The following is a 27,765-nucleotide window of genomic DNA, read 5'->3' as shown; positions in this document are numbered from 1 at the left end:
ACAGGCAAGAGGTTTCTCTAAGTTTTTTGAAACTATTTTCTGAACTTCTAAAAACTGAGTTAGTTCAATGAGTAAAGCTCAGAGCAATTTGACACARCTCAAAAGGCACAAGAGACTTCAGCAGCGGATGTGCTGAAGCCCATCAGGCTCCATTCCCTTGCTTGTCTCCACCTGCTCTGACTGACATTACATTGTACATTACCTGGGACAAAACCTACCCCTGTTCATATGCTCCTGGCTTAATGAACAAAAACTACCCCTGTTCATGTGCTCCTGGCTTAATGAGATGCTGGAACATGACTGCAGCATGCCTCGACAAACATCTTTGTGACTCTTTGCTTACCAGCAGCCTTGTTTAACTAGCCTTAGGCAAAAAGCAGCTAAAACTTTGAAAATGTTTACTCAGGTATTTTAGCTGCCCACCTAGAGACACTGCAAAAGTCACTTTCAAGTGGTTGGTGCTCAATTCTACATGAGATCCTGCAGTTTCCTCTTGCTGAGCATTACCCAAATTTCCTGTTGCTTCAACCCTCAGTGCCCTTGGCCACCACAGCCTGCAGTGTTAACAGCTCAGACACAAATTTGTGGAAGGGATGATGGAYCTGTAGACACTGTGCAGAAGCCAAACACCATCCCAGCAGCTCACAGGGCACAGAGCCATGGCAGTGCTCAGCACAGGGGTGATTTGTGAGCCTGGAACTCAGAGCTGCTCAGGTGGAACCAGCCACAGCTGCACAAGCCCCTGCTCCCTCTCCTGCTGCAGTCATTTAATGAGTGCTTGATTCAGGCACTGATCTCTGACTTCTCACACTGAAGGCACTGAAATATTTGGAACTGTCTGTGGAGAATAGTGACTTAAAATCACTCAGAAATTATATATACAGGGCCCAGTGGACAGAGTATGCATGACTTGGATGGGAAGCAGCCTTGTCTTCCTGCTCTCATCACTGGCCACTTGCTGAACTCACACATTTGGAGACAGCTCAAAGATCTAGAAGAAATGATTAGCTGTGTGGAGGCCAACAACAGGTCTGAGGAAGCTCCTTTGCTCCTGGGCATTGTTGTACTCAGCAAGGGTGGGTGAAAGGCTTGAACTTGTTACTAGTTGGCTGCTGCTCTAAGGCCTTCCCAGACTACAATCCTGSTCTTGATTCCCATTCCAGGGGAAAGTGCCAGAGCTAGTTTTCTGTCAAGGATGAAGGGCTGAGTGAGGTTCAGGTGCCACAGGAATTTAAACAGGAGGAGCTAGAACCAACCTCCAGTATTGGTCTGCTCCTTATAAAAATACAAGAGTTGAGCAATGAAAATGCCTCATTAGCCCAAACTAATTGGTAGCTGTGTGAGAAAGAAGACAGTCACCCAGACAATTAAGAGAAAATTAGGTGTTATCTTCTCAAGACAAGAACAGAGGAGATAGAGGAGATCTAAACTCAGCTCTGCAGCTCAGCAATGCTCTGCAAACCCTTGAGACCACAAAGAAACCATCCTGATACTGGTGACAGAAGGGAACACTGGGAAGGAAGTGCTAAGTCTCATCAGAAATAGGAGAAAGCAGCAGAGTACTGACCTCACAAATCCTCTGCAGTGAGTGCACAGTGGATGGACCAGCTACACTGTTTGTTGGATCACTATCACAGCAAAGCTCAACCACARCCTTTGCTGAAATCAGCTTCCTCTAGTTCTCTCTTACCAAGCTGAGAAGCCTCTCAGAAGGAGCATTTCTGTCTTCTCCTGATGCCATCTAGTGCCCTTCCCCAGCCTGCTCAGAGCCCCTGAGCCACTGCCATTTCTGCAGAGGAAAGGAAGGTGCAACTCAGGGAGGCCAAGACTGGCAGAACCATCTGATRGCAGCAGGGAGACAGAAAACTATASCAGAGGCAGCATTTGGMMTGGAGAATAGCAGCATTTGGACATGGATAGCAGGTACTGAGTCTGCAGCAGAGGGGCTGACAGAAGATGGAGGAGCTATGGTGCAGCTGTGCTACAATACAAAACATGCAGCATGATCACTCTTCAGAGCTTACTTTTCATAACTTGTCATCCCTAAAGATGAGAGAGCAGGTCAGACCAACTAGAGAGTGCACCTGGAAGCACAACAAACCTTCTGGATCTCCATTTTCCTCTGCCACTSTCTCCCAAAAGAACACTGACCCACAATGATGTCACCTTAACCAGAGCCGAGTGTTTAATCGAGTGCAGGAAGTGACAGTGGCACAGTGGTGGTGCTGGAGGGTGATTCCCACTGTGCTGGGGTGTGGAGTCTTCAGAGAGGAAAGAAATGGAGGCAGTTCCATCTTGCAGAGTACAACGAGAAACAACTTATGCATCTGGGGACAGCATTAGAAATAATGATGCCTCCTAAGAACTTGCAAATACCCAGGCCTGAGGCATCTCAGCGTGACTGAGATGAGAGATTTGTCAGCACAATTGACTCCCCAACATCAGTACTGAACAGCAGCTAAGGTTTATTTTTTATACATATATATATATATAAATATATAAAGCGCCAATCACCGTATCGATAAAACATTCTTTGGAACCCCTCTGAGGGCAGAGGTGAGAACAGGAGTCAGCCTGGTACCTCAGCACTTCTGTTTCTAACCAATTTTAAAAATTAACGATTAAAAGAAAAAAGCCACACGACTGCTGCCAGCCTGCCTGGCTGGTGTTTAATACTGCTACTCCATCAGGGCTGGAGTGAGACTTATTGTGAATGGCAACAGTTTGCACTGTGACTTCTCCAGCTGAGCTGCAGAGCAGTGCAGGAGTCACAGCAGGGCAGGGGGACACCAAGGTTCAGACCTGTTACCAGTCAAAATGTCTCAGCAGCAGAGAGCTCCCACGAGGAGAGAGCGAGCTAACTGTGCACAAAGCTCTCTCTCTCTCTCTYTCTGTGTTTAAGGCTGAGTCAGGGACCCTTTGGACTCTTCCCAGACCACCAGACAGAAATATGTGTCAGTTATAAATACATCACGTTGGTTGGGGGGGAGGGGGATGTGGGATGAAATTTAGAATTGGTGAGGGGAGGAGAGAAAGGAAAAAGACATCTTACGTTTCCAGCACTGGAAAGAACAGTTTTGACCTCACGCACTAAGTCACTGGACCTTTCCAATAGTCTTATCTGGCTTATGCCCCATCATCTTTAACACATCAAAGGGAATGTTGGCTGGCCAAGGGTTAAACAATCCCACACAGTGAAGAGCAAATCCACAGTCTGCTGAGAAGGTCCCAACCATATCACCGACAATCTCAGGGTCCAACTTGAAGGAAGGAAGCAGCTTCTTGGTCTCACACATCACTCAGGGCCTGCAGAGAACCRAAGTGTCAGAATGGACCTGCCACAGCTCTACCAGTACTCAGCAGAAATATGATCACCACCTCTGCAACACAGTTATGGATTTGCTTTCATACCTACAGCACTCTAAGGAGTTTTTTCTGGAACCTGCAGTTGCAGCCCAGTGGGGAGACAATGGAATAATGCAGAAATACAGACTATCTTTCAAGAAGCCAGATTGAACTATGCTGGAGCATCCCCTCTCTACCCTCTGCTTTGCGCTAGAAACCACAATCAAGTTTTATCCAAGACTTTTGGAGATTTCCAGTGGGAAACACCAGTTCTGCAGGCTCTTGGACCTGGTTTTGGTAGGTGATGTAGGASTGGTATGTCATACAGCATGGGACATCAGCCCAAAGAACGGCTCCTAAATTAAATCCAGCCTTCCCTGACTGACTCATACTCTGCTCTGTCCTGCTCTGACTTGCCCACAAAAACCTTTGGGACTGCAAGAAATTCTCAGTCCTGTCTAATCCCAATCCTGCTTCATCCTTGAGGGAGGAATTGTGGCACAGCCTCACTTACCTTCCGTGCAAACTCTGGCAGAATGAATGCTGCCCGGTGAATATCAGAGTTGTAGTATTTCAGACTCCTCTCCTCCACTTGCTGCTGTGAGAGCTGCTGCACAGGCTCTCGGAAGTTTGTGTTCTGCAAAAACAAAGCCAGGTAGCTCTGACTGTTTGCATAAGGAGCCAAGGGCTGTGTGACAAGCAACCCTGATACATGGCAGAGAACTGAGAGGACTCAAAATAAAAGAAATCATTTTCTGTTCTAGTACGAGGTCAAAGGTTCTGCACAGCCACAGTCCCAAGGGCTGGGGTTTATTCTCTTTAATTCCTGTGACCAGCCYGTATGCACAGATGTCAGACTGCACGAGCCACGTGCCAGATGAAACCCTGAGAAAACCTGAGCATCCCAGAAGCAGGACTTTGCTCTTCAAAGGAGAATCCACGTTTGCATTAAGTTTGGCACAGTGCATGGTACCAGTACCCCAGATTAATCAAGTACAGCAGCACAATGCTAGCACCTTAAACCCATCTGACAGTCACATTCAGACTGGAAAAAGAATAAACTTCAGGGGTCTGACAGTTGCCAGCCCACCTCCTAACACACACAGGCTGATTCTTAGCAGGTGCCCTCTTTGTAACAGCATTAATAAACCAAAGCCCTAAAACGCTCTTGAAATTGGTAATGGCTTCCTCCCTTCCAAGCTTGTTGTACTAGACAGAAAATTGTGACAATTTCTAAAGCAACTGGTCAATTCTGCACTTCACTGAGCACGGAGCAGGCTGTACTGCAGCCCTGGGGCTSGGGGCTGGCAGAGCCAGGAACCATCACCAAGCTCAAAGCCCCACAGCTCAAACTCTACAAGGGACAGCCTCAGGCAGGCACTTCCAGGGAATGGAAAAGGGCACCCGARGTGCCTGAAACTCACCGGGTTCTTGCTGCAGAGCATGAAGCCGATCTGCCCACTGGGATATGTGGGGATGGTGCAATAGGCGTATTCCACAACTGGGAACAGAGACTTGCAGAACTGACGCATCTCTTTAATGAGATCCAGGTGCAGCCACTGGCACTCACCTACAGCGAGGAAGGAAATCCAAGATTCAAGATGAGAGCTGCCCCTCTTCTCTGCACAGAACTGTGCCAGGCTGACGGTGGTTCCAAGTCTCAACCTGTATATCTCACGCAGTTTCAAAGACAAGACCCTGATGCCAGTTTTGCTAAGCCCAGTCCAGCAATCAATGAGATGACAGAGGTGAAAACCACTGCTCTACCTGGGAAGAKGACATGCATCACATCTCCCCAAGCAGAGTCCCCTCTGTGCCTCAYTTGGTATGTAAAGGTCTGGCATCAACCTCTGCCCAGGGACAGCCTCCTCACCTTGGCAGCAGAGAATCCCATCTTCTCGCAGGGCTGTCTTCATCAGCTGGTAATAAGATTCTTTGAACAAACTTTCTGCAGGACCTGGGAGAAAGGTGAATAAAGAAAAGTTTTGGCCCTGGCTGAACCCCAGCCTGCACCTAGAAGGGCAAACCAGCAATGATTTAAATAAGCTTTGCTAAGTGGCAAACCCAGATCCTCCACCAGACAAATTCCTAGCAGCTGCCTCTTGCTTCACAGGACATTTTTAAGCATTTTTAAACTCCTGCTTCAAATTGCCTTTTAGATATGCCTCTCTACGTGCTGACTAGAGCAAGACTGAAGGCGACTCTGGCACTGATTACTGGGYTCCTAAAATGAGGTGCCATATCTACATTTGGTCCCTCTCTACCTCAGTTTCCCCCTTCAGAAACACAGCAGCCTCAGCACAGCCATCTTCAGGGTAGGTGCTGCACCAACAATGTGTGAGCCACTGCTTCATCAGCAGGCACATGTGCAAAGCTGCCCTTCCCAGCATGGAGCTGCATCCCCCATGGGATTGCTGGACTCAGGGAACAACTCTGCCAGAAGAAATAGTTGTTGGAGATGAATTTTGAGGAGAGAAACGTAACAGCTGGCTTGAAGACCTGCTAATACTATTTTATGGTTTCCATCCTTCCCTTTCCCAACTACAAGAACCAAGTCAGGAAACAGTCTTTTCAAGAACCAAGTCAGCTTGAAAGGATCCTGAACAGGCTGGCATAGCTCTCAAGAGGTAGGCAAAGAAAAAAAACAGAGGTGGTGTGTGGAAAGCAGTGCCCTTTTATGGCTAGAATTCTTACCCATGGGGTCAGATGAGTCCGTGATAATCACATCAAAGGCTTCTTGATTTTGTTTCATGAACTCAAAACCATCTCCCACATGCAAGGTCAGCTTTGCACTGGAATACCCCACTGCCATCCCTGGGAGGTACTTTTTAGATACCTGGATCACATCCTGTAACACAGAGAGCACAAGTGGATCAGAGGGGGCTTAGAGGAAGCTGCTCCTCAGACTGCTGTGCARTTGTGGCTGGCAGAACAGCATAATGAGGAATTTCCTTCCATACCTTCAGCACAAATCTGACTCGACAGTGAAATCCWCAAGAGCTGCCAGAATCTTCAGCCAGCAAGCTACACTCAGCCCTTTCCTACAGCCTCAGGGTYCAGTGACACTGTTGGTCTGTCCATGCCAAACTCAACAAAAATTGGAGCTTCAAAAGCTCCCTRAGGAACCCAGCAAATAYGGTTACAGGTCAGACTGCTCTGTGSTCCTTTTTCCTACAGKACATCACTTCCATAGGTGATCACAGCTAAATCCATTTCTTTTTCTAAGTAAAACCATGCCAGCAGGTTTCTGGATGCAAGACACATCTCTGTATGGTAACCATTATATCAATCCCCCTTTAAGATACAGTTTTCTCTCTAAATTTGTTAGACAGCTGCTGCCCTGGGCCCAGCAATTGTACTGAACACTACCAGTTCCTCACAGCTGGCAGAAATAAAAAGATATGCTAGTGCCAGGCAGTCTTGTTCAAAACCAGGCACATTTGCCTACTTAGCTGGCACAGAGCACACACTCTCACTTCTCGTTCTTAATAGAGCTTTGCYCTGAGCAAAACTTTCTGAGAAAGTAAAATATCAGAACAAACTGGCTGAGAGGAGGAGGACTAGCCCATCTACCACAGAAACAAATCCTGCTGCTTATTTCCTGCTTTTGGCTGCAAGAGATTGCTCAACAAGGMAACCACCCTCCTTGGCCAGGAGCATTGCTGTGTTCAGCAGCGAGGGAGAGGSAAAAGCAGCACCTCCACAAAGCCARGGCACTCCTCCAGATCCCGTGCTTGGCCCATGTCTGCCTGGAAGGGCCTTAATCGTATGTGTGTCAAAGAAATCACATGCAAGAGGCAGCCAGCTGCCACGTAGATGACTTGTAAGGCAAAGAGGTGGCGCTGTCATTGTCACGCCAGCAGAACCGGCAGCAAACACGCCCGGTGCTGACGAGAGCCAGCAGGTGAAGCCGCAGCTCCCGTGGATGCTGTTYGCCGGGCAGCACAAGCTGGTTTTGCCCGCCCGAAGCTCGAGGCCCCCGSGGCTCCTGCCCAACGCACCTCATCGATCTCGCACTGCACCACGGACTCCACGGTSGGGTGTTTGACCACCTCCCGCAGCACTCCCCCATCGCCGCCGCCGATGATCAGCACCTGGCAGAGGAGAGGGCAGAACACGGGCTGTCACAGGGCTCGGCTCGGGGGAACTTTGGCTGTACGGCCGAAGGAAAGCAGCGCGGAAGCCCTGCGGACCCGTGGCTGTCCGGCGGCCGGAGATGAACCGCGGGGCCCACGAGGCTGCCGGCCCCGCTCGCCCCGGTGGCCACGGCAGGCCCGGCCGAGACAGCGCTGCAGGGGCCGGGCTGGGTCTGCAGATCCCGGCTGGGGAGACCGGGAACCACTCACCTTGCGGGGGTCGGGGTGGCTGCAGAGGGGCAGGTTGGCGATCATTTCCTGGTAGGAGAACTCATCCCGCTCCGTGCACTGGATCACCCCGTCCAGGACCAGGACGTTGCCGTACGTGGTGCTGGGCAGAGCGGGGGAAGCGGGGTTGGAGCCGGCCTGGGGCCGCGCTCCCCCGYCCCCTCTCCGCGCCGCCAGGCCCCACCGCATGGCGCTGACCGGCCCCGCCACCCACCCACCGCCCCGGGCCGCCCTCCCGCACCTGCGGAAAACGAGGATCTCCTGGTAGCGGGAGCGCTGGTGGTGCAGGAGCTCCTCCACCTGCAGCGACATGGCCTGGCCGGGCCACAGCCGGCACGTCTCGCGGAACCAGCCCTCGCGGATCAGCGCCGCCGCGCCGCGCTCCATCCCGCACCGGAGCGGAGCAGCCGCTCCCGGGCCGCCTACGCCGCGCTCCCGCCGCCGCCGCCGCCGCCGCTGCCAAACCCCGCCGGCGCGGGAGCCGCGCGCAGTCCCGCGCAGCCCCGCCCCCGCCCGAGCGCGCCGCCATTGGCCCGGCACGGCCGTGACGCAGCAGCCACGTGGGCCCGGAGCGGAGCCGCCACGGGGAAAGGGCGCGCCCGGCCCGCACCGGCACAGCCCCTGCTCCGCGGGCAGCGAGCGCTCGGAACGGCCCTGCCCCGCCCCGCCCCGCCCGCGGAACCGCGCGACATCGGTTGGCAGGAAAACGAAAAGTCTTAATTTGAGTATTTGAAGGGTTGGATTTCATGAGGATGATTGGGGGGAGCATCTCTCAAGAAGAAAGGCTTGAGGCAGTTGGGCCTGTTCAGCCTCGAGGAGAGACGGGTAATGTGTGTCAGTATTAAAGGAGGAATGCCAAGAAGAGGGAACCAGGCTCTGCTTAGTGGTRCCAACCACTGGGACACAAGGCAATGGGCAGAAACTGATGCACRTGAAGTTCCACCTGGACATTAGGTAGAACTCTCCTGTGCAGGTGACTGAGGAYTGGAACAGATKGCCCAGAGAGGGTGTGGAGTSTTTTTCACTGGACATATTCGAGACCCATCTGGACATAGTCCTGTGCCATGTGCTCTAGGATGGCCCTGTTTGAGCAGAGRTTGGACCAGATGACCCACTGTGGTCCCCAGCAACCTCACCCAGCCTGTGATTCTGTGCATGTCACAAAAGTAGATTCAGTTCTAGTGCTAGTGAGCCCAGCCAAGGGCTCAGCAGCGTTACAGAATGTGGTGTGTACTGTCCCAAAGCAGACTTTGGGATAAATGAACCCATTTGTTCTGGGYTGTACTGAGAGTAGTTCTCCAGTCAGGTTACACACAGGTCTCCAACAAACTGCTGCACAACAGTAAAACAACCTGACAGTAGGGGACTCCAGTGCTACTTCACAGGCACARCCAAGTGAACAAAACATGTATGTAGTTGCTAGTCACTYCAACGAAACACRTTTTTTAAAACCTGTGGCAACTYRTAAAGGGAAAAYAGAAAAGGACTAAAATTAGGATCAYCCTTGAAATGTCACTTTGCTTGGAATTTTAAGTAGAGGATTTAAGCCAGAGCTTTTAGTATCTCCAGGGCCAATAGGGCTTTTGCTAACACCTACTTGTTCTTCAAGTTAAAGAAATAACAACTGTTAAAGCTGACAAGGAAGGAATTGGCAACCCCTGCAAATGCACTTGGTGACAATTCCTATTTAACTACCTCTTTACAAAAACATTTTCTAATATTGAACCATGCAAACAGATTTATAAGCAGACTCTTCTACCACTACAATGCTGTTTTAGTCAGCGTTGTTCACACTAAGATACCTAAGGAGGAAAATTCTTCCTCTGTTCCTTCCACCCCCTATATCCCAGAAACAGGGAAAAAGACTGAAAACAAATTAAATCTCAAGCATCCTCTCAGTCTTTGTAAAATAAAGCCCTGTTAAAATGTCCTGTTCCCTACCTCTCCACAGCAGCATTACCAGCTGTCAGAGTCTGCATTAGAATAAGCTCTGTCACTGACCCATCAAATACTGATACTGTTTCTGGTACTYTTTCTACAAAGACTTAAGGATAACTCACTGTGTGTGTTTAAAACTTGGGAGATGTTAGTTTTGTTACAGAGAATCAGCTGCAGCACAGAACCCTCTGCCTTCCCCATGACAACACTGCCAACCCATGTTTTCCCTTCTGCCTAAGGCTATTCCTTTCACTCTGTAACGTTATGGTGAAACTATTGGTCTCCTATACCTTTTTTCCCTTAAAATACACAAACATTGCATGATAAACACGCTCTTTTTCTGTATTACCTTGCTGTATAAGAGATGAGCAGTGCAATTCAATTTGTAAGCAAGGTCTATCACAAGACACTCTGGCCTCATTTCTTCCTCTGAACTGCTGCAATTTGAGTCACATTTACTGCATCTCTGTATTATTTCTCTGTTGCCTTTAGAGATGCTAAGAGGTTCCTCCCATACTCCATTGACATGCTGGTTCTGCACTTCAGGCAGGTCCTACAATTGACAAGTTTAGCCTAATTGTGTTTTGAGGACACAGGATAAACTTTCAAAATTATAAACAARCMAACATTGTGAGTATAATTAGAAAAAAAAGCAATATGAATATAACAAAAGTSACACCAAACAAGATGTTTTTCCTTTTGGAAAAAGCGGATTTTAATGGTTTTAAAAACTTTTCTGTACAAAAACTGATCAATGGCACGTATTTACTTTCCCATGGTGACAACATTACTAACTTTTGTTTCATTCAGCAGAAGCTCCCACAGGTCCTGTAAAAAATATTATCTCTTTGGCCAGTGGTGTGTTGAGCCCCTGCAAAAGAGTTAAACAAATGCTTTATCTCTCACTCTAAATTCACTCAAGATTGAAAACTGACAATGTTACAATGATTCTGCTAGGAAAGGGTCGTTAGGCAGACAGAACCCTTCTCCCTCCAATGCTGCCCTTAGGTAGTGTTCCTCTTTTACACATGAATCAAATCCATTAAGTATCTATTCAGAACAAAAATGTTCATACTTGTTATTCATCCCAAGCTAGGCAGATGTTCTCTCCACTTCCACTTATCTCTGATCAAAGAAAGCAACTCCCACACCCTTTAACACAAACTTTTATCTCAGCATTTCAAACCTTCCACCCAGACTTGTCTTTGATTGCATTAATCCTAAATCGTTGGGAATTCTTTTTGTCCTTTAAACTGATGTCAGGCTGTGATGCAATCTCTTCCAGTAAACATATGCTAAAGCTCCTACAGCAGTTGAGGACAATAGCTAAGTTCTGCCCTTGGCTCTGGGGCAGAGGGGTGCAAACACTCCAGCTGGATGAAAATAGGCTGACAACACACCTTTCAGCTTTCCCCGACAGGTAGGACATGCTCTGGTTTCCAGACTGTTGCAGTTTGTTAGCTCCAGCAAATTTCTGCACAAACAAACAAATTAAACACGACCACAGTGAGATTCCTGCCAAGTGTATTCCATGTGATTCATGTACTGCCAGATCTTTCCAACCTCACAGAAATCTGCTCATCAACTTCCCTGTGCTGGTCACAGATCTCCCAAAGCATGCATTAAAAAGGCAGCACAAAAAATTGTGTCTGTTCATGGTTTGATTGTTCATGGATTTTTTTCTTCTTCTTTTCAATCTCAATTAGCAGTAAGTTAAAAAATCTGAGCTGAGACTGTTCCTAGTAACAGTACTTGGAACAGAACATGAGSAACATGACATGTCCTGGAACCACTGGAATGCCTGTGACTTTTGAGAATTGAATTGGTACTGGGAATTTGTGGTGGCTTGTGTGGTCCAAGTGTCATATTTGTGATGTACAGAGGCGTAGGTGTGAGCAATGTATGAATAGGTGGGAAACAACAAGAGAGTCTGAGGGGCTCCAAGGAAGCTCCTCCTGATTGGGAAGAGGTAATAATACCTCTTCAAAACATGAACTTGTGATTGAAAGCTGCATCTCAGCAGACATTAGGAAACATTCTGCAGATGCAGCAAATCCCAAGTGCCCTCCCAGAGAGCCCCCAGCACGGTACATACTGTCACTCACACTTGTGTTCCTTCTTTCATGATAAGCCCATACCTTGCCTGTGTAAGCTTGCTTGGCAGGATCAAATTGTGGCGACTCCTTTGATTTGCTGCTTCCTAACCAAGAGAGGAAAGAAGCTGTCATTAAAATTTTTTATGAAGAACAATGCATTCCATAGTATTCCTCTGATAACAGGGGAGGTTTCACTATTTTCCCATATGGTGAAATCTGGAACAATCTTTTAAGGGCAGGAGATGTTTCTGAAAAGGTGCTTTATGACAAAGGAGTCAGATCTCTTTGTTTCCTAGCTCCTGGGTCCAATTAAACAGAGAAAAGAAACAAAATCAAATCCACAACCCACTCAACCAGTGGTTTCAGGATTTTGTTTCCCAGACAGAAAAGGGATACCAAAGTGTACATTCCTCAAGTCAATTTATTCAACCATTTCCCCACTGTAAGGTAAGCCCATAGTAACAGTTTGTACTGTACTGACACCCACATTAATGCAGCCTTCTCAAGGCTCAACTGGCAACATTTTCCAGTGTGCAGCACTCTGGCAAGGGATTAGATCTTACCTGCAAACACTTTRAAGTTGGAATTGCTGTAATCAAAGGGGGTTAACTGCCTCGGTCCTTCCAGCTCCTCTGKTTGCTGGGGGATTTTTTGCCGTTTCTTTTCTTGTGTTGGCAACTCTGCTACCGTTTCTGCTCCCTTTTCACTTGCCTCTCTCTCCCTCTTCCTATTAGCTTGTTCCTGCTGTGAAAGCAACCCACAGAACAGAAAAACAGGTAAGYTGAAGAAAGGAGAATGAAACATCTCTGAGGAGGCACCAATTTGCAGATTAACTGCCCAGTGGAGCCAGGCCCCAGTGACTGCTCTTGCCTTTGGCAGTAATAACATGTGGAGAAAGCTCTGTGCTCTTCCTAGAGCCTAAACTGCTTTTTTTTTTTTTTCTCCTTACAGTAGGCACTTTTATGAAAAGCCAAGTTGTCATTTCACAGGATATGGGAGGCTGAAATCTGCTGTAGCCCCACTGGCATATTTGGGGGGAACCTATGCAGAACAACTGAGGAACCTTAAAGGAAGTGAGGAGCAGAAGTGCATCAGTGGAAAACATTCCCTRCTGAACACATGGAGGGATGTGATGATGTGCACAGCACAATTAGCAGGGGGCTGTTGTTACAACCAGGACAGCATCACAGAAAGACCACTGTCAAAACACTGTCCTTCAGGTATTTCAGTTACAGGGCTCAAGAGTTTCATTCTGAACTATGTTGTAACAGTCAAGATGAGCAATGGCTGGAAGGAGGAATTCTATGACATACCATRGCTTGCTGACGAACAGATACAATGCTTTGTGCTGCCTTTTTATGCAACTTCTGTGTCTGGACATGGGCAACTATGGAGACAAACAAGCATTACTGTAAAAAGCAGGAGTAAGTTAGCCAGGAGCTTAGAAAAAGCAAACAAAACAGCTTCTATCAATTCTCAAACTAAACAGRGTACAAATGTTAACAAATAATGTCATTCATCAAGAAATCCATCATCTATAGGAAACAACCTGTGTGCCTTGGGAAAAGCATGCTGGCAGACACACTGAGAAAGGGAATAATGGCTGTACCTGACTGCTGGGTTGCTTTCTKATTCGTTTCATTCTTGGACTTCTTCTGTACTGGTGCCTGATTCATCAACTTCCATCGATTGCTGATCTGCAACRAAAAAATATTACCTGTCAAGTATCATGACAAGAGACTGTTTATACACTTGCTAACACATGCTGATGTTCAWCAAGAGAACAAAAGATCAAACTGGGCTGTAAAAGAGATTAAGATCTTCTGCACCAGGTGAAGTAAAATCAAATGCTTTAAAAGTTCTGAGCTATAAGCAAGCCTTGAGAACAAATGCAGATACTTCAGTAGAGCTTTGACAGACAGGGACTATACAGCAGAATGTCTCCAATCCCTGGTTCTTCAAAGGATATGAATGCCACWGAAACATGTTAAGTTTCTCAAGAAGTATCCAAGGAGAAAAAAAAAATCTGAATTGCTGAGGCTTCCAAGGGAAAATAAACTACTTATTTGTTTCTTTTGTACTAGTTGGCAGGAAATTTTAGTACCAGTCTTACCTCATAAATTTTTGATGATGGGTCAAACTTTGCAGATTGTGAGACATAGGCAGAATTCTCCTCTGGAGGTAGATACTGTAGAGAGGAAAAAAAAATTCCTTTAAACACAGCACATGACATTTAGCTCATTGCTAAAATGCTACTTGTAAATCAGTAAATTCATTTGAAGATGTATTCTACAGATAGTACACCTTGTAGATGTAAAGAAGTTACCAYAGCTATTGCCAAGAGAAGTATTGAGGAAAAAACACCTGAAAMCCCCTCCCCACAAAACCAAAATATCCTGAACAGACCAACCATCAACCATACATTGTTTTCTAGTCATTTACCACACCAAATGTATAACAGTTTTCAATTAATCTTCTGATTCATTACAAGAGTAAAGTCAGCTCACTAATCCTAGCCATAAAGTACAGATGAAAATGTGATGCAAATCTGAAAAACCTAAAACTAGCTTAAAAAAACCTAGTGAAGGGCATGTTTATTATGTAGATAGACTTATATCCAAGAGGTATTTRAATGTGTTTTGAAAACAAGTCCACATGTCTCTTTCCAAGAAGGACAATCCCTWGATTCCAGTCAGAGAGCAGCAGCTGATGCTCTATCAAGCTCTTCTGGTATGCCAGAAAAATCAGCTCAGAGCATCCTCTGCACTGTGTAGTTTATGAGACTCACTAYTGGGAGCTTTTACCATTTTAAATGGATTTTCAAAGGACTCCATTATTAGCTGAGCTTTCCGCTGTGCACTGGTTAAAATCCTCTTATTTCCTTCGTTTTCATCACATTCCTTAAAAGAAAGAAAGAAAAAAAAGAAGCAATATTAACACAAATACTCTTTTGATTTGRCTACTGCCATTTCCTGCCATGCTGCTTCTCACTCTGAAGTCCCACTGATGGCAGTGACCCTCCAGAGACATGGAATTAACCTGCTGGCCTCCTAACCCAGTTGTCTTTATCAGGCCTTATGCCTCACAAAAGTCAGAACCATTGCCATGCATTCCCACCTTATTATCTCTTTCAACACTTCCACAGAGTTTTACCAGATTATTAAGTCTGTTTTCTAATATTTCAATGCTGACACTGTCACAAACATCCTGCTTACATTGAATATGCTGACAGTGGCAGTAGCAACAAGACATGTTGACTCTGGCTGRCTATCTTGAATATCCATTGTCCTCTCACTGTCTGAAAAGAGACAAGCATCTTCCAAAACTGGTGCAGGGTCTGCATGAAAAGGAGACAATTTTTAAATTAGATTATTGTATATTTTACTGCTCTTTTATGTAATGAGATTTCCCTGAAAGTTTTTTCAGGACCTCTTATTTCCCCCATGTCAGTCCCATCAMTGCATTATTAGCATAGCATTTAGATTAACTCTAAATTACCCAAGGCAGAGTTATTTTGATAATGATCCATAGGAATCCGTGAACTGTCATGTGGTCCAAAGAGGGCATTCTCCAGCTTCTGCAGAGAGATTCAAATTACAAACACCATTAATAAATTATGAACCTACTATTTTCACATACTGCAGAGACACTAATGAAAATTCAAAAAAAGGGATGGAATACAGAGATGGAATATTCTTAGTGTAGCTCATGTGCCACAGCACATTGCACTTGGCATCAAAAGGCTTCGTGCACAGACACCCATGGACTAATGAGATGCTTTATTTCACATATGAGAATGAATCAGCCTTAGAAACTCATCTGAAAACTCTCTTCTTACAGCTCAGTCAATATATTCTAACACACATGAAACTGTCCAGCAGCAGTTTGCTGATGAAACCTTAAGTGCTGCTTTATGGTGGTTTGTAAAATACCAATTTACAGTTGGTATTATGGGTCTAGCACAGAAAAGTACCATTAAGCTGAAGCAGAGAGACTTGTAAAATGGATAGCAATTYACTACCAAGTTGAATTTTGCTACATTTGTTTCCAAGTTTAAGGCTTAAGACACATGTAAAAATATTATGCGAACAGTACCTCAGGGTTGGGTAGAGGTGCTCTCTTCTTGACTGCCAAAATAACCTCCGACTAGAATGAGAGAGAAAGGTGAGTCACTTAAAAGCCCCGTTTCTTCTAGGCTGGTTACCTTATAAATGTTTTCAGCACATTTATTACAAGCTAGCAGGTTAATCAAATTACTTTCTTCTTCTCCTTCGATGTTTGCACTTGGCTGTATATTTAAACACTTCACACAGAAAGGGCACGTTCTTGCTCGCAAATTTTTTTTTTCACTACAGGAGTAAGGCTTTAATAATACCAGCATGCTGATGATATATTTTAACTAATGCATTTCTTACACCTAGGTTGCTGGKTTTTTTTGCCTCACCACAGCTGTAAAACATTTATGAGTCCATTTACATGGCCAGCAAATTCCACAAGGTGCAGTTGTTCCTCACAAATGTGATGTGCAGTATAAGACAGACAACTGCATTCTGTTCAAGCAGTGTCTGTTCGTTTACTGCTCCAGTTTTCCAAGTGGCTTACACTATGTGTAAAACACTACACAGCACACAGGCAAGAAGTGGCAACAAATCTTTCTGCCCTATTACAGAACACTACTTTCAGTGTTCAAAAAGCAAACTTCAGCATACACATCATCACAGGTCACCATTCAGCTCCAGGGTCTGGCTTAAAGGAATGCCAGTCTCCTGTGTGGTATGAGCTATTCCTACCTTKACAAGAGGCATCTCTCGGGCCTGCTTAATGAGCATGTGCAATTCATTAATCTGCTGACGAACAAGTGGTGGGACAGGGTTGCAGCATGCAATGATACCCTGGGATTCTCTAAAGAGAGAGAAGGGAAATTCAGTGTGCCGTATTTACAGCCAATATAATGAGCATTTGCATTCAAAGGATGTGCAACTGGATATAACCATGGTCCTGACTGTGACAGAGCAAGACAAGTCAGATTAATCTCTGTGATCAAATTCTGCATTAGGTTTGTGCAGATGAGGAGAAGCCATGAAGTCAGCTCTCCTCTCACTTAACTTTTCTGTGGTCTGTCTGTTCTCATAATTTCATTCAGTATTCACCAATGAAAGCTGAGCCCAGCAGTGGGCCTACTTTTAAAGATGCATTTTGATTATTCTCAAGTATGGATGCTAGATGGTGAGTGCCAAATGTTTGAGGAAAATGTTGTATGAATTTGGTGTTTTAAGGGATCTGTCCCTTGCTCTCCCCACCCCTTCAGGAACTGCAAAAAGAATTCGAATAAATTTTGGGGGAACTCACCCCTCTCTTGCTCTGTAAAAGTGAAGGAATCTCAGGGGGAACATGTGACATAGAGCAATGCAAAGGAATGTGGTTTATTAGTGCAATAAAATTCAAGTGATGTATCCCAGAAGTCTGGAGCCCTCTGAAGCAATACTGCTACTAATGTYTTTTCCAAACTATAGAGAAAAGCAGTACTGACAGCTGAAAGGAAGGGAMGAACTGCAGMAATAACTACACACTAGGAAGGGACYTGTTTGATATTAAAATCAAGGAAGATTTTCACTCCTTTAGGGTGAACAGAACTTACTTGGGCAGCTCCTCTGCGATCTTCAACAGCATATGATTTGGTAGCACATATCTACAACACAAGAGATGTGGTGTTAATTAACAAAATGTTAAAAACACTCAAAATCACCATCGAARTACACAACTCTGACTCAATTACAAGGTCTGAGAAGGTGAAATCAGTTGAAAAGAAAAGAAGAATAACAGGACTCCTGTGTAACAAGCAGCCTGAGGTGGTAAATTCTACAGGTAACAAAGCAGTCCCATCTCACAGGGTGTAATCGAAGAGATTTATTGAAATATTAAGCCAGTGTCCACAACAAAAGATTTCCTACCCTGTGCTCTCATCCTCTTGACGTGCTATTTTGTCTCTCCATGCAAAAAGCAGCCTAAATGCTGTCAGCTGCTGGGTGTCAAGGTGTTTTTTCTGCCTCCTGTAGAGATCAAGGTAGGATTCATCTGTAAAGAGGGGCTTGATGTATTTCTGGACAGGAAAAAAAGAAGCACTCATGAGCTTTCTGTTTTGCCTCTCTCAGACACAGAATCTCACATGAACATCAAGAGACTGAATACACTCTTGATACAATGTGTCTGAGCTTTTTATCCTCTACTATTGGTAGGAGCCTATTTCTGAAAAACGTACATCTCATCCATTGTTAGGGGAAATCCATCCTCATCAAATCTAAGAGCAGCTTTACTATCTTCAAGCTTTACTACATTAGATAAAGCCTACTTTCATAGACAGTATTTGCCATAGGCACAATATAGTTGTCTCAGAATGCARCTCCAGTGAGGCTCTGAACTTCTAAGAACATCCAGCAGAACTAGAAATGAAACATCTCTGTTAGAAAAGACACACCTCAATGCATTGTGAGGCCAAGGAATACTAGCATTCAAAAAAGAGCAGGAAGGCATCTGAATCCAAGGACCTCAGCTATTGAAACAAGGAACTGCACATGACTGAGTCAAGAGCTTACACAGCTATTTTCAGACACATAAAAAGGAGAAGATGTAGAATAGTCAAAGATCTTCTTTCCTAACCCTATACTCTGATAAACCAGGTGAAGCTTTACCTTCAGGCAGATGTCCCTGCTGCGCTGCCACACAACCTGCAGCTGTGTGGGTTGCTCGTTCCCTCTCTCCCACAGYGACTCCCTCACTTTATCATAGATGTAGAGCAAGTAGTGAGTGTCATCACGAGCATACCGGATCATTTCTTCTGGCAAAGGGCTAGAAAAAGAGCCACAATTACATTAACACATTTCAGTTGTCCAGCCAAACTGTCACTCTTCTCTTGAAAGGCATATTAGGGCAAACTGCACATGAGACAGGCCAAGAACTAACATGGAAATTCTTCTGTTTTCTTATTGAATGATTGGTTGGGCAACAGCAGCAAAATGCTGTGCACTCTCCAATTCAGGTTCTTGTTCATGTGCCAGAGAGCAGGACTGCCATGTAGCTAAGTCACAGAACTGCTTGCTATGGTAYTTGTCATAGCTCTCTTCTCTCTGCAGAGACTACAAAAGTAGACTTGGGATCTCTCTGGTGTGTAGGGTGCACCTGCATAGCCAGCTCACTGCTCCAACTCCATCTGCTATACCTTGCACAGGTGATTAAATGTTTTTGTGGAGGCACTAGAGGAGCAAATACTGTCTCCRTAACACTGCAGTGGTTAAGAACTGTTCCTAAGAAGTGGGCTTGCAGGAGATTTTTCATTACTTCATCTTTTCATATCTTTCCAAAAAGAACTMATTTTCTAAAAAACATGGGAAGATGTAACACTCAAAAACTTCAGGCAYAGCCAGGTAAACACTGTGCCCATTAACTCTGAGAGTAACCTATAACTATGGGTCCTGCAAGTAGAAGCTCTAGCAATACAAACAAGGAGAAGTGCTGCCTTGCAGCTCCAGCCCATTCAGGGGTCARTTTTTACCGTATCCTCCAGTCAGCCAGCTGGTACTTCTTGTCAGCATCTACACTGCAATACAGCTTTAACAAGTGGTCCAARGAATGTCTGCCAAGATTGAGGAGACGAGCAGCTTGGTGAGTATCAAACACATTCACCAAGTASAGACCAAAGTCTCTCTGCAGCCATTCCACATCTGAATCAGCACCATGAAGTACCTTCAAAAAGCATAAAAATTTGGGAATTATATGAAGAATATTTCTACTCCCAGATGGTAGTGCTGTACTTTCCTATTCACGCGTCTATGACCAGATTTCTCTGGTTTTTTTTACTGTTAAGTATAGAACCTCTAAATGAGTGCATCTGGCAAGCAATTCATCACTAATATCAAGGAAACAGGGTTCCTGAACAAATTATAGTGAAAGCAGAATCAAGTAACCAAAACAGAGCACACAGTGTGATAATAAAGCTTAAGCTAAAACAATAATATGGTTTTTTAAAAAAATGTGGTGAATTTGGCAGCTGACCTTCACAATTGCAGGGTCTGTGAAGGTCTCATTGAGGATGTTCATGTTACTGCGCAGTTCCAATGTATCAATAATGAAGTCTTCTGTTCGGGTGGAAATCTGCATCAGACATGTCAAGCCAAGGAAACTCCTGTAGGAATGGTGCTGGAAACAGGGAAGAGAGATGTAAGCTAGCATTCACACAGGAACAATACTATAAAACAAACAGCATCCCACATTAGGGAAGAAAGAACTAGGACTGGATGAGCAAACTTTCTCTTTGCAGTCACTAAGATGACAAAAAAAAACCCACAGGATTAATTGAAAGAAGATAAAATTCACTAAGAATTGTGCAGCCAGTCCTGCCATTGGAAAACTTTTAATACTGACACAGTTTAATTCAACCTTATACATAATATCTGATGGGGGGGTCAGGAACTGTCTTTTCATGTCAGGGAGTACAAAAACCAGGAAAAAACCACAAACTCCCCCTAGAAGAACATAATGGTCTCCTAGCTTCTAAAAGTACATGTGTATATTTAAACAGAAAAAGCAATTTGATTACCTCTAAGTCCAAGGCAAATTCTTTACAAGTCATAAGCTTTTCATTTAGTTCTACCAACTCRTCCAGTGTGGTGATAAAATGACAGGGTGTTTCCTCAATGGGCCTGTACATCTGGCAGAGTAAGTGAATTAAGCATGGTATGTTCACTGTCAACTCCCACCCCAACCTCCACCCTCAAACTCTAAATTTGTCAAGTATGGCTGTAAATGTACTGCATCTGTAGTTTTAAATTAAAGTCACTACCAACCTGGAGTTCAGGCTTCTTGAGAACTTCATCTGGTGGAGAAAAATGCTCTAGTTCATACTGGTAAGGGTGAGCAAACCTGTGGAAATTATGAAGAGACAAGCACAGACTAAATTCCAGAGAACASAGCACAGACGCTTTGAGAGCCACGGCAGTTTCCCTATTCTCAGTCTCTTTTAAAGCAGAGGTTTAATGTAACTGCACAGGTCTAAAGCAAATCACACAACGTAATGTGGACACAAACACATGCAGAACTATTATACATGGTGAGCATCAGCACAATCCGACCACACAGGTTCACCCAGGGGACTCCAAGCACCCTGCTGTCAGGTTAGTTTCTTACATGTCTTGCTCAGTTTTCTGCGTCCTCTGYTGATGTATGAAGTCTGCCAAAGCAGCTGGCACATCCAAGTCCTCAGGGCGCTCCTTTCGCTCCCGTCCACTTTTTGTGAGGGCTGAACAACCAATATGGAATAACTGGACTGGGTCCCCCATGTAACATGTTCTCAGCCTACTACTATCTCCCTCTCCACCCACCACAAGATTCTACGRAGTATCAAAAATCTTCACAATTTAGTGTTGCTGCTTTTGCTGTCATTTTGTACCTCAAAGAACAACTCAGTTACTTGGCTGTTGCTAYGCAAGACACAAGATGGTTTTGCTCAAAAGCTTGGATGGAGATTGAAAAATCTTCAGAAAAAAATTTCAATCATTCCCAGTTACTGGAAGTACAACTGCATCAGWGCAAAATACAGACAAACTGGCAGCAGCAGATGTGTTACTGAGAYAGGGTGTTACCAGCAGCTTTGATAAAGCACCAAAACCAAAGGTAGGCCTCCCCACACACTTGGTGCAGCTCACTCACCTGAAAGAATATCTGTACAGACAACCTGACTAGTCAAGACTTCTCATGCAAAAKTAACTCTCATGTATGTTCAAGGTGGTAAAAAGAAGCAGCAGATTATCTGTTTGGAACAGATTATTTGCTGTATACCATCAAGAAGATAGTGTATGTTGACCTACCCTGGCATCACACATATGGAAACAACAGTGTCACCAAGATCACTACACCCAAATGCTCAGTATCTCCTGCTATTTGTTTTTACAGTYAGTGATTTCTCCTCTAGACTGTGAGGACAGGTTTGTGTCAAATACTTGCAACAAATTACCCAACAAAAATAAATCCCTTACCTTCAGGCAAAGGCTTCAAAGCATTTGGCTTGATAAAAATTTTAGGTACAAAGGGCGTGTTGGAATTGTCAACCTTTTCACGAAACTTAAGCTGTGGTCGAGAAATATTCTTGGCATGAAGCAATCGGAACGTTTCAGATTGAGCTCTCTTGTGGAATTCTCCTGCCTACTTAAAAAACCACAGGTAAAACCGAMATGACTTATCAGACATTCAGAGTTTCTTTTACCCAGAGGAAGAGATATACCCCACACTTAAAACTGAGTCACATTTTTTCAGTGAGGAATGAAASTGTTTGGACTCAAGATCCTGAATTCATAAGCACAAGAAAGGCTGTTGAGCATGTGAAACTGAAATGGCAATWGAAAGCATAGAGATTTCAGGATCAAGTTTGAATGAATAGGAAAAAGAAAAAAAGAGAAAGGTACTTAGAATGCAGGAAAAAACATAAGAACATTTAACAACTCAACTGCACTGGAGTACTGGCAGTGTRATGGCTGGGAGAACAGCTGACCTAACACAGCAAATTGAGCACAGGGGCCTCACCTTACGGTTCCAGCTGGAAACGATCATCTGTGGGGGCTGTAACCCAGCTGGCAGGACTGGCTGCTGGTTTCTGTTCACTCCTGATGCTTCATCCAATAAAATACTCTAAAATACAGAAAAATTGTGTGAAACAGCTGTTAAATTACCACACTCAAGACACTCTAGTCATACTGAGTAAATAAAGTCATACAGGTAGGTACCTCCAYAGCCATCTCCCCCAAATTCTGTGCAACACAACACAAACACGGGAAGAGTATATTGAACACCAGGAGTGGGAAGAGTTTCTTCAGAGAAGCTCTCTAAAATGTACAGACAAGTTCTCAGGCTGTGAGGATTTTATGGCAAATTGTATTTAGCTTCCTCACACATCACATATTACCTTCCCTCTCTTTGGCCCACCTACATTAACTGCTGGGACCTCTGGCCTGGTGTATGGAAGGGTTTTTTAAAATAAAAAAGGAATACATCAGATTGAGGAAAGAGTGACTAATTATGAAAGCACTACCACTAAAGTTCTTGCAATCAGAAAGAAAACTAGTGACAACTGAACTCTTTATAAGAAATGCATCCAGAAATAATTTGCTTACCACTCTTTCAAGAATGATGTCATTGGAGTCAACCAGCATATCAAATTTATCTTCCAGCCCTGTCACTTTGTTGGAATCCTTCATGAGGCTCCGGCAGCCATGGTACTGCATCACCTGGCTCATGCTTGCAAGAGAACAGCACAGTTGTCAGCAATCTGAAAGGAGGCAATCTGAACACTAAAATAGCTACTTCTCTTTCACTTTCTATACTTCAAAGTCTGAAAATAAACCAAAATATMGACATCACCACATAAGCAGTGAATAAAAAAAGCACCTATACAATATTAAGTGTTAGAGTAAGTTTCTCACAAACATGACTTTTAAAATGGACAGCCTAATGTGTTCAGTATCAGGTACTCCTCTCTCCAAAGCAATCATTATGGAAGGCCCTCTTTAAGCTTCTCATTTCAGCTGCCAAGCACTAGAAAAGCAACTAAAATTAGATACGTGAAATAAACCACTTTTTTACCTATGGCAATCTTGGAGCTGCCAAAGAAAGGAGCAACCTTCTGGTTTGGATTGTGATACCTATGGTTTATGTCAAAGTGACAAGGTGCTTATGAGGCCTATGACTGAAAACTTTCTATAAACTTTTTTTATATTATTAATATACAATGTAATAGCTTTCAATATACTATCAATAATAGCCTTTTCATATATTGTTATAAGTTTTTATATAGGGTATTAGCAACATACRGTGTACCAGCTGGATGTAAATGAACCAGCTGGATTAGTACAATCACCAAGCATAAATCAGAAAAAGTTCTGAAGAAAGTAGACAAGGTAGATGCTATAACAAGACATAGTAGAGAGCACTAATGAGAACTTGGCAGAGGCACAGGACAGCCAACAAAGTAATGGAAAATGAAAACTTGGAGGACTAGAAAAAACCATGAACATCACAACTGTGTATGCCCTGAAGACAAAGGTGAAAAGTCCACCATGATGAAGAGGATGGTATCTCATTAGAGGGAGACCCTCGCGACCACTGAACTGAGGATGACACATGTGCACTTGTAAAACTGTGATATCATGTATTTCCGTGCCCAGTGACAACGACAGTGTTACACTATGCTTACTGTATAAATATGTGCYAATTTGAAGCAAAGGCAGGTGGGTTAGGAGGAGAGATCCCCCTCACCTCCAGAGCTACAACAAACAAATACCTGCTCTATAGACACCAGTCTATGGGGTTTTATTTCTAGGCTTTTTTCAGGCATCAATTGAGAGCTATTAGTGACAGTCCAGAGATGCACAAGGGCCCTTACCAGTGGAGCAGGCGGTCGCCCTGCGTGTTGCAGTATGCGCGGAAGCCGGGGAAGCTGCAGTAGAAATCATACTCATCACCAGGCTGGGGGAGCCCGTTAGATGCCTTTGTTGCAGCCACCACTGTGCCGAGAGCATACTGTGCAAGAACATTTCATTATTAGCATTTTGTCAGTATTTTGTTCCTGTTTACCTAAGATACTCATTGATAGCAATGCACTTTGCCTGGGTGGCTGGAACTGTATAGTTCCAATATRTGGTACTGGGGGGTTTTTCACCAGGAGTAACTTCACACAGTTCATTTAGATAGCTTTAAATTATCTAAGTCTAAAACCTACATTTATAACTTAGTCTACAAGTATAGATTTGACCTGAAGTTGTGTTASGGGAGGTTTATGTTGCAYATCAGKAAAAGRTTCTTGCCMCAAAGGGTGGTCGGGCACKKAACAGGCTCCCCAGRGAATGGCCATGGCCCCAAGGCTGCCAGAGCTCCAGGAGCATTTGACAGGCACAAGGTAGGATAGTTGGGATGTCTATCCAGTACCAAGAGCTGAACTGGATGACCCTTGTGGAAGCCTTCCCATTCAGAATATTCTACAATTCTAAATCAGCAGGAACATAGATAATTACTTTATTACTGTAAAAAAAATACCCCAAATCCCTGCAACGCTTCCCACTTGCGATGTGGCAGCCATTTCTTCTCTAGAAGCAGCAACGTGCATAGGTAAAACACACGGGGGCCGACTTTGCGATTTATTCGGGGCAATTCTCATCGCGACAGGGCCTCCGAGGGTCCCGATTCCCTGGCATTCCCAAGAATCCCTGGTAGCCGACAGGGCCAGGGCCCAACCCAAGCCGGTAACAGGCCCCAGGCCCCGAGAAGCCTCTCTGGCTCCCATACCCACCGGCCCGGCTCATACCCTCCCTCCCGCATTGGGGGACACCCTACGGGTACCACCCGCTCGGACTGGGGTCCCCACGCAGCCCCCGCGGGGTAGAACTACAGCTCCCGGCATGGCCTGAGCGCACACGGCACGCCGGGAGCGGTAGTGCCCGCCCCGTTCCCCCTGCCCCTCTCCGACTGCACCTTGACGAAGGCGTCCGGGCTATCGAATCCGGGCAGCGTCGACATCGCGCTGCTTGTCCCAGCGTCCACGGGCGTGCCGGAGCTGCCCGCCCGCCCTGCCGGGCTCCCCTCACGGCCGGCAGCCGCCATGTTGATGCGCGGTGTTCTCGCGAGAATCGGGCGCTGGCGCGAGAGCGCAGCACTGGCGGCGGGAGGCGGGAAGACAACAGGGCGGAGCGCGGGCGCCCCCAGCGGCAGGACCGGGCAGGACRGGGCGGGACGGGGYRGGACGAGCCCTGTGTGGGATGGGAGGCTCTGAGGGACACGCGGCAGGGCTCCATTGCGGCAGAGCCGGCCTTTCCCCTCACAAACATGTCCTACTGGGACCCACAGAACCACAGAAAGAGCCTGAGGGGGAAGGGACCCAGAGGTGCCACCGAGTCCCGCTCTTGGCCCTGCACAGACACCCCAACAATCSTACCTTGCTCCTGGAGCTCTGGCAGCTTTGAGCAGTTACCATTAATTTCCTGGGGACCCTGTTCACTATCCAACCATCTTCTGGGGAAAGAACCTTTTATTGATATCCAGCCTAAAACTCGGCTGACAGCTCCAGCCTGGGATCCTGTCTCTGGTCACCACAGAGCAGAGATYAATGCCTGCCTGTYCTCTTCCTATCACATGGAAGTTGTAGACTGCAGTTTCCCCTCAGTATCCTACAAGGCTGAATAAACCAAGTGCCCTAAGCAGCTCCTCTTCCCCTCCAAGCTCTTCTCCACCTCTGTGTCCCACCTTTGGACACATTCTAGCAGTTTAGTAATCTTCCGTACATTGTGGTGCCCGGACCCCTTGATGGCCACACCACTGCCCAGAAAAGGTGAAGGCCAATACCCAAATTCATAACAGTCACCATCCCATTTTCATTTTTGGAGTGCAACAGCTACACAAGCAGCTGGGAAAGCCCAGGGAATTGTGTCAGATACTCCATGCTGTGCCTGGAGGTGCCTCTGTGACCCTGAGCCCAAGGAACTTGATGTTTTTATCACACAGATGACATCCCAAATGAAACAAAAATTTAGGGTTTTTTTAACAAAAAATTTTTAAACAAAAATTTACGGTCATTTTTTTTTCCCTACAACTGACAGACTTCATTCAGCTCTCACAGTAACAAAATTAAGCCAACCACCTAAACTCATGCACAAAAAGACAAATCAATGGCAACACGAACCTTAAAAAAATTGCAATCTGCTTCCCTATCTCTGCCTAACAATGATTTAAGAAAAAACAGAAACACAGCCAAAGTGTTTACATTTTGATGTAATTTATTGGCACAAATATATTCAAATACAACATGGCATCTAAACATGGCTACTCTGTTGTATTTTGTGCATTGTTTTTAATGTTTTAAATTCATTTAAATTCATTTAAACTTTATCTTCAACCTCATGTTTAACAACCATTATTTTCTGTTTCAAGTTACAACCAGTTCTCCCCCTAGTCTGCCTCCTGTGCTGAACCCTAACTTTCCCTAGTTACTTCMCAACACTGCTTTTTAACCCAGACACTGCAAGCAGCTCCCAAGTGGTATTTATTTGTACCCTGCACCCAGTTTGCCATCCATCACTGCACAGAGGCACCCTAACTTTGCTCAGCTCAAGGTCTTCAAATCTTGGATGTGCTCAAAGCCCTGATCTAGTCAGAAACACAAATCCTGAACTAGTGTAATGAGCAGATAGACAATTTCCAATTTTGAGGCAAGAATCAAGTTTGAAAACAAGGTGCAGGAGAAAATAATGGTAAAACTCTTACTTCTTTTTCTTTCCAGTTATGCAGCTCCCCCCRAAACTAAATGAAGCCTCCTGCACAAGCGCATTGAGCTCACTGCACCCACATCAACAGGAATGACCAGGGCAATAATTAATCTGCATGTTACTTAGTTACTTTGCAAAGTAAGTGCAAACCCGTATGGTTATTTTCAATGGATCTCCAGTTCCCCAAAGACCAAGTGGAACCATAGTTTTTTGTGGTACAATCAGTCTTCGCTGTCCTGGAAACCCAAATCAAGTGTTGTGTTTCAGACAGCTTGGTTTTCCAACAGCAGCTATACATTGGCTTACACCAACTTTTAATATACAATAACTCTTTTCATGTACATTTAAAAATATTTGACAAAGGCTGAATTTCAGTCCAACGTTCAGTTTGTGTTTGTAGAAGAGCAAGTTTGGAGTGAAAAAGCCTCCAGAATAAAAGACTGTGCATACTCTGGAATCTTCTGTTACCAGAAAGGACACCTAAGGAAAATAAAGATMCTGTGTTATTGTTGACTTGCATGTAGTTTCACAAAGGCAACACTGAGGACTGAGATTCCATACAGACTAAACACCATTTTAGCACAGRAAAAGTTGCCTGGAGATCCCCATGCTTCTCTGTAATTTTTAAACATTAGCAGGAAAGAGATCTATTTCCTTAAGCATAGTTCCAAGATAGCTAACTCTCAAAACGACACTAAATCAYCTTTGGTTCTTCACTGTAAC

At 45.0% G+C, this 27,765-nt stretch overlaps 3 protein-coding genes across 4 annotated transcripts in view; all 3 read right to left on the bottom strand.

Annotated features, from left to right (window-relative positions):
* Positions 1 to 1,872: 1,872 nt before the first annotated feature.
* SRM (spermidine synthase) lies at positions 1,873 to 8,170 on the bottom strand. The gene is made up of 8 exons (XM_057382158.1): positions 7,951 to 8,170; positions 7,692 to 7,812; positions 7,347 to 7,439; positions 6,040 to 6,193; positions 5,219 to 5,302; positions 4,770 to 4,915; positions 3,860 to 3,982; positions 1,873 to 3,306 (listed from the first exon to the last, which is right to left on the bottom strand). Exons 1-8 carry the CDS (start codon positions 8,094 to 8,096, stop codon positions 3,289 to 3,291), a joined length of 885 nt encoding a protein of 294 aa, XP_057238141.1. The 5' UTR covers positions 8,097 to 8,170; the 3' UTR covers positions 1,873 to 3,288.
* Positions 8,171 to 10,329: 2,159 nt separating this feature from the next.
* On the bottom strand, positions 10,330 to 25,414 carry EXOSC10 (exosome component 10). Its single transcript, XM_057382159.1, has 25 exons — positions 25,256 to 25,414; positions 24,171 to 24,307; positions 22,903 to 23,026; positions 22,316 to 22,420; positions 21,772 to 21,937; positions 20,924 to 21,035; positions 20,584 to 20,659; positions 20,337 to 20,447; positions 19,793 to 19,936; positions 19,293 to 19,483; positions 18,433 to 18,589; positions 17,695 to 17,843; positions 17,382 to 17,432; positions 16,534 to 16,645; positions 15,839 to 15,889; positions 15,242 to 15,320; positions 14,959 to 15,080; positions 14,548 to 14,643; positions 13,857 to 13,931; positions 13,353 to 13,440; positions 13,057 to 13,130; positions 12,307 to 12,487; positions 11,786 to 11,847; positions 11,048 to 11,121; positions 10,330 to 10,518 (listed from the first exon to the last, which is right to left on the bottom strand). The coding sequence occupies exons 1-25, from the start codon at positions 25,382 to 25,384 to the stop codon at positions 10,488 to 10,490; spliced, it is 2,697 nt and encodes an 898-aa protein (XP_057238142.1). The 5' UTR covers positions 25,385 to 25,414; the 3' UTR covers positions 10,330 to 10,487.
* Positions 25,415 to 26,541: 1,127 nt separating this feature from the next.
* MTOR (mechanistic target of rapamycin kinase) overlaps positions 26,542 to 27,765 on the bottom strand; it is a 63,739-nt gene continuing 62,515 nt past the window's right edge. For both annotated transcript variants that reach the window (XM_057382177.1, XM_057382180.1), the window contains one exon: positions 26,542 to 27,522. In XM_057382177.1, the coding sequence (XP_057238160.1) occupies positions 27,507 to 27,522 (16 nt within the window). In that variant the 3' untranslated portion in view covers positions 26,542 to 27,506. The remainder of the gene's footprint in view (positions 27,523 to 27,765) is intronic.

This window comes from Malurus melanocephalus, unplaced genomic scaffold (assembly GCF_030028575.1).
Source record: "Malurus melanocephalus ecotype Western Australia unplaced genomic scaffold, MMel_1.1 scaffold_552, whole genome shotgun sequence".
Taxonomy (NCBI): Eukaryota; Metazoa; Chordata; class Aves; order Passeriformes; family Maluridae; genus Malurus; species Malurus melanocephalus.
This window is presented reverse-complemented; position numbering and strand designations above follow the sequence as displayed.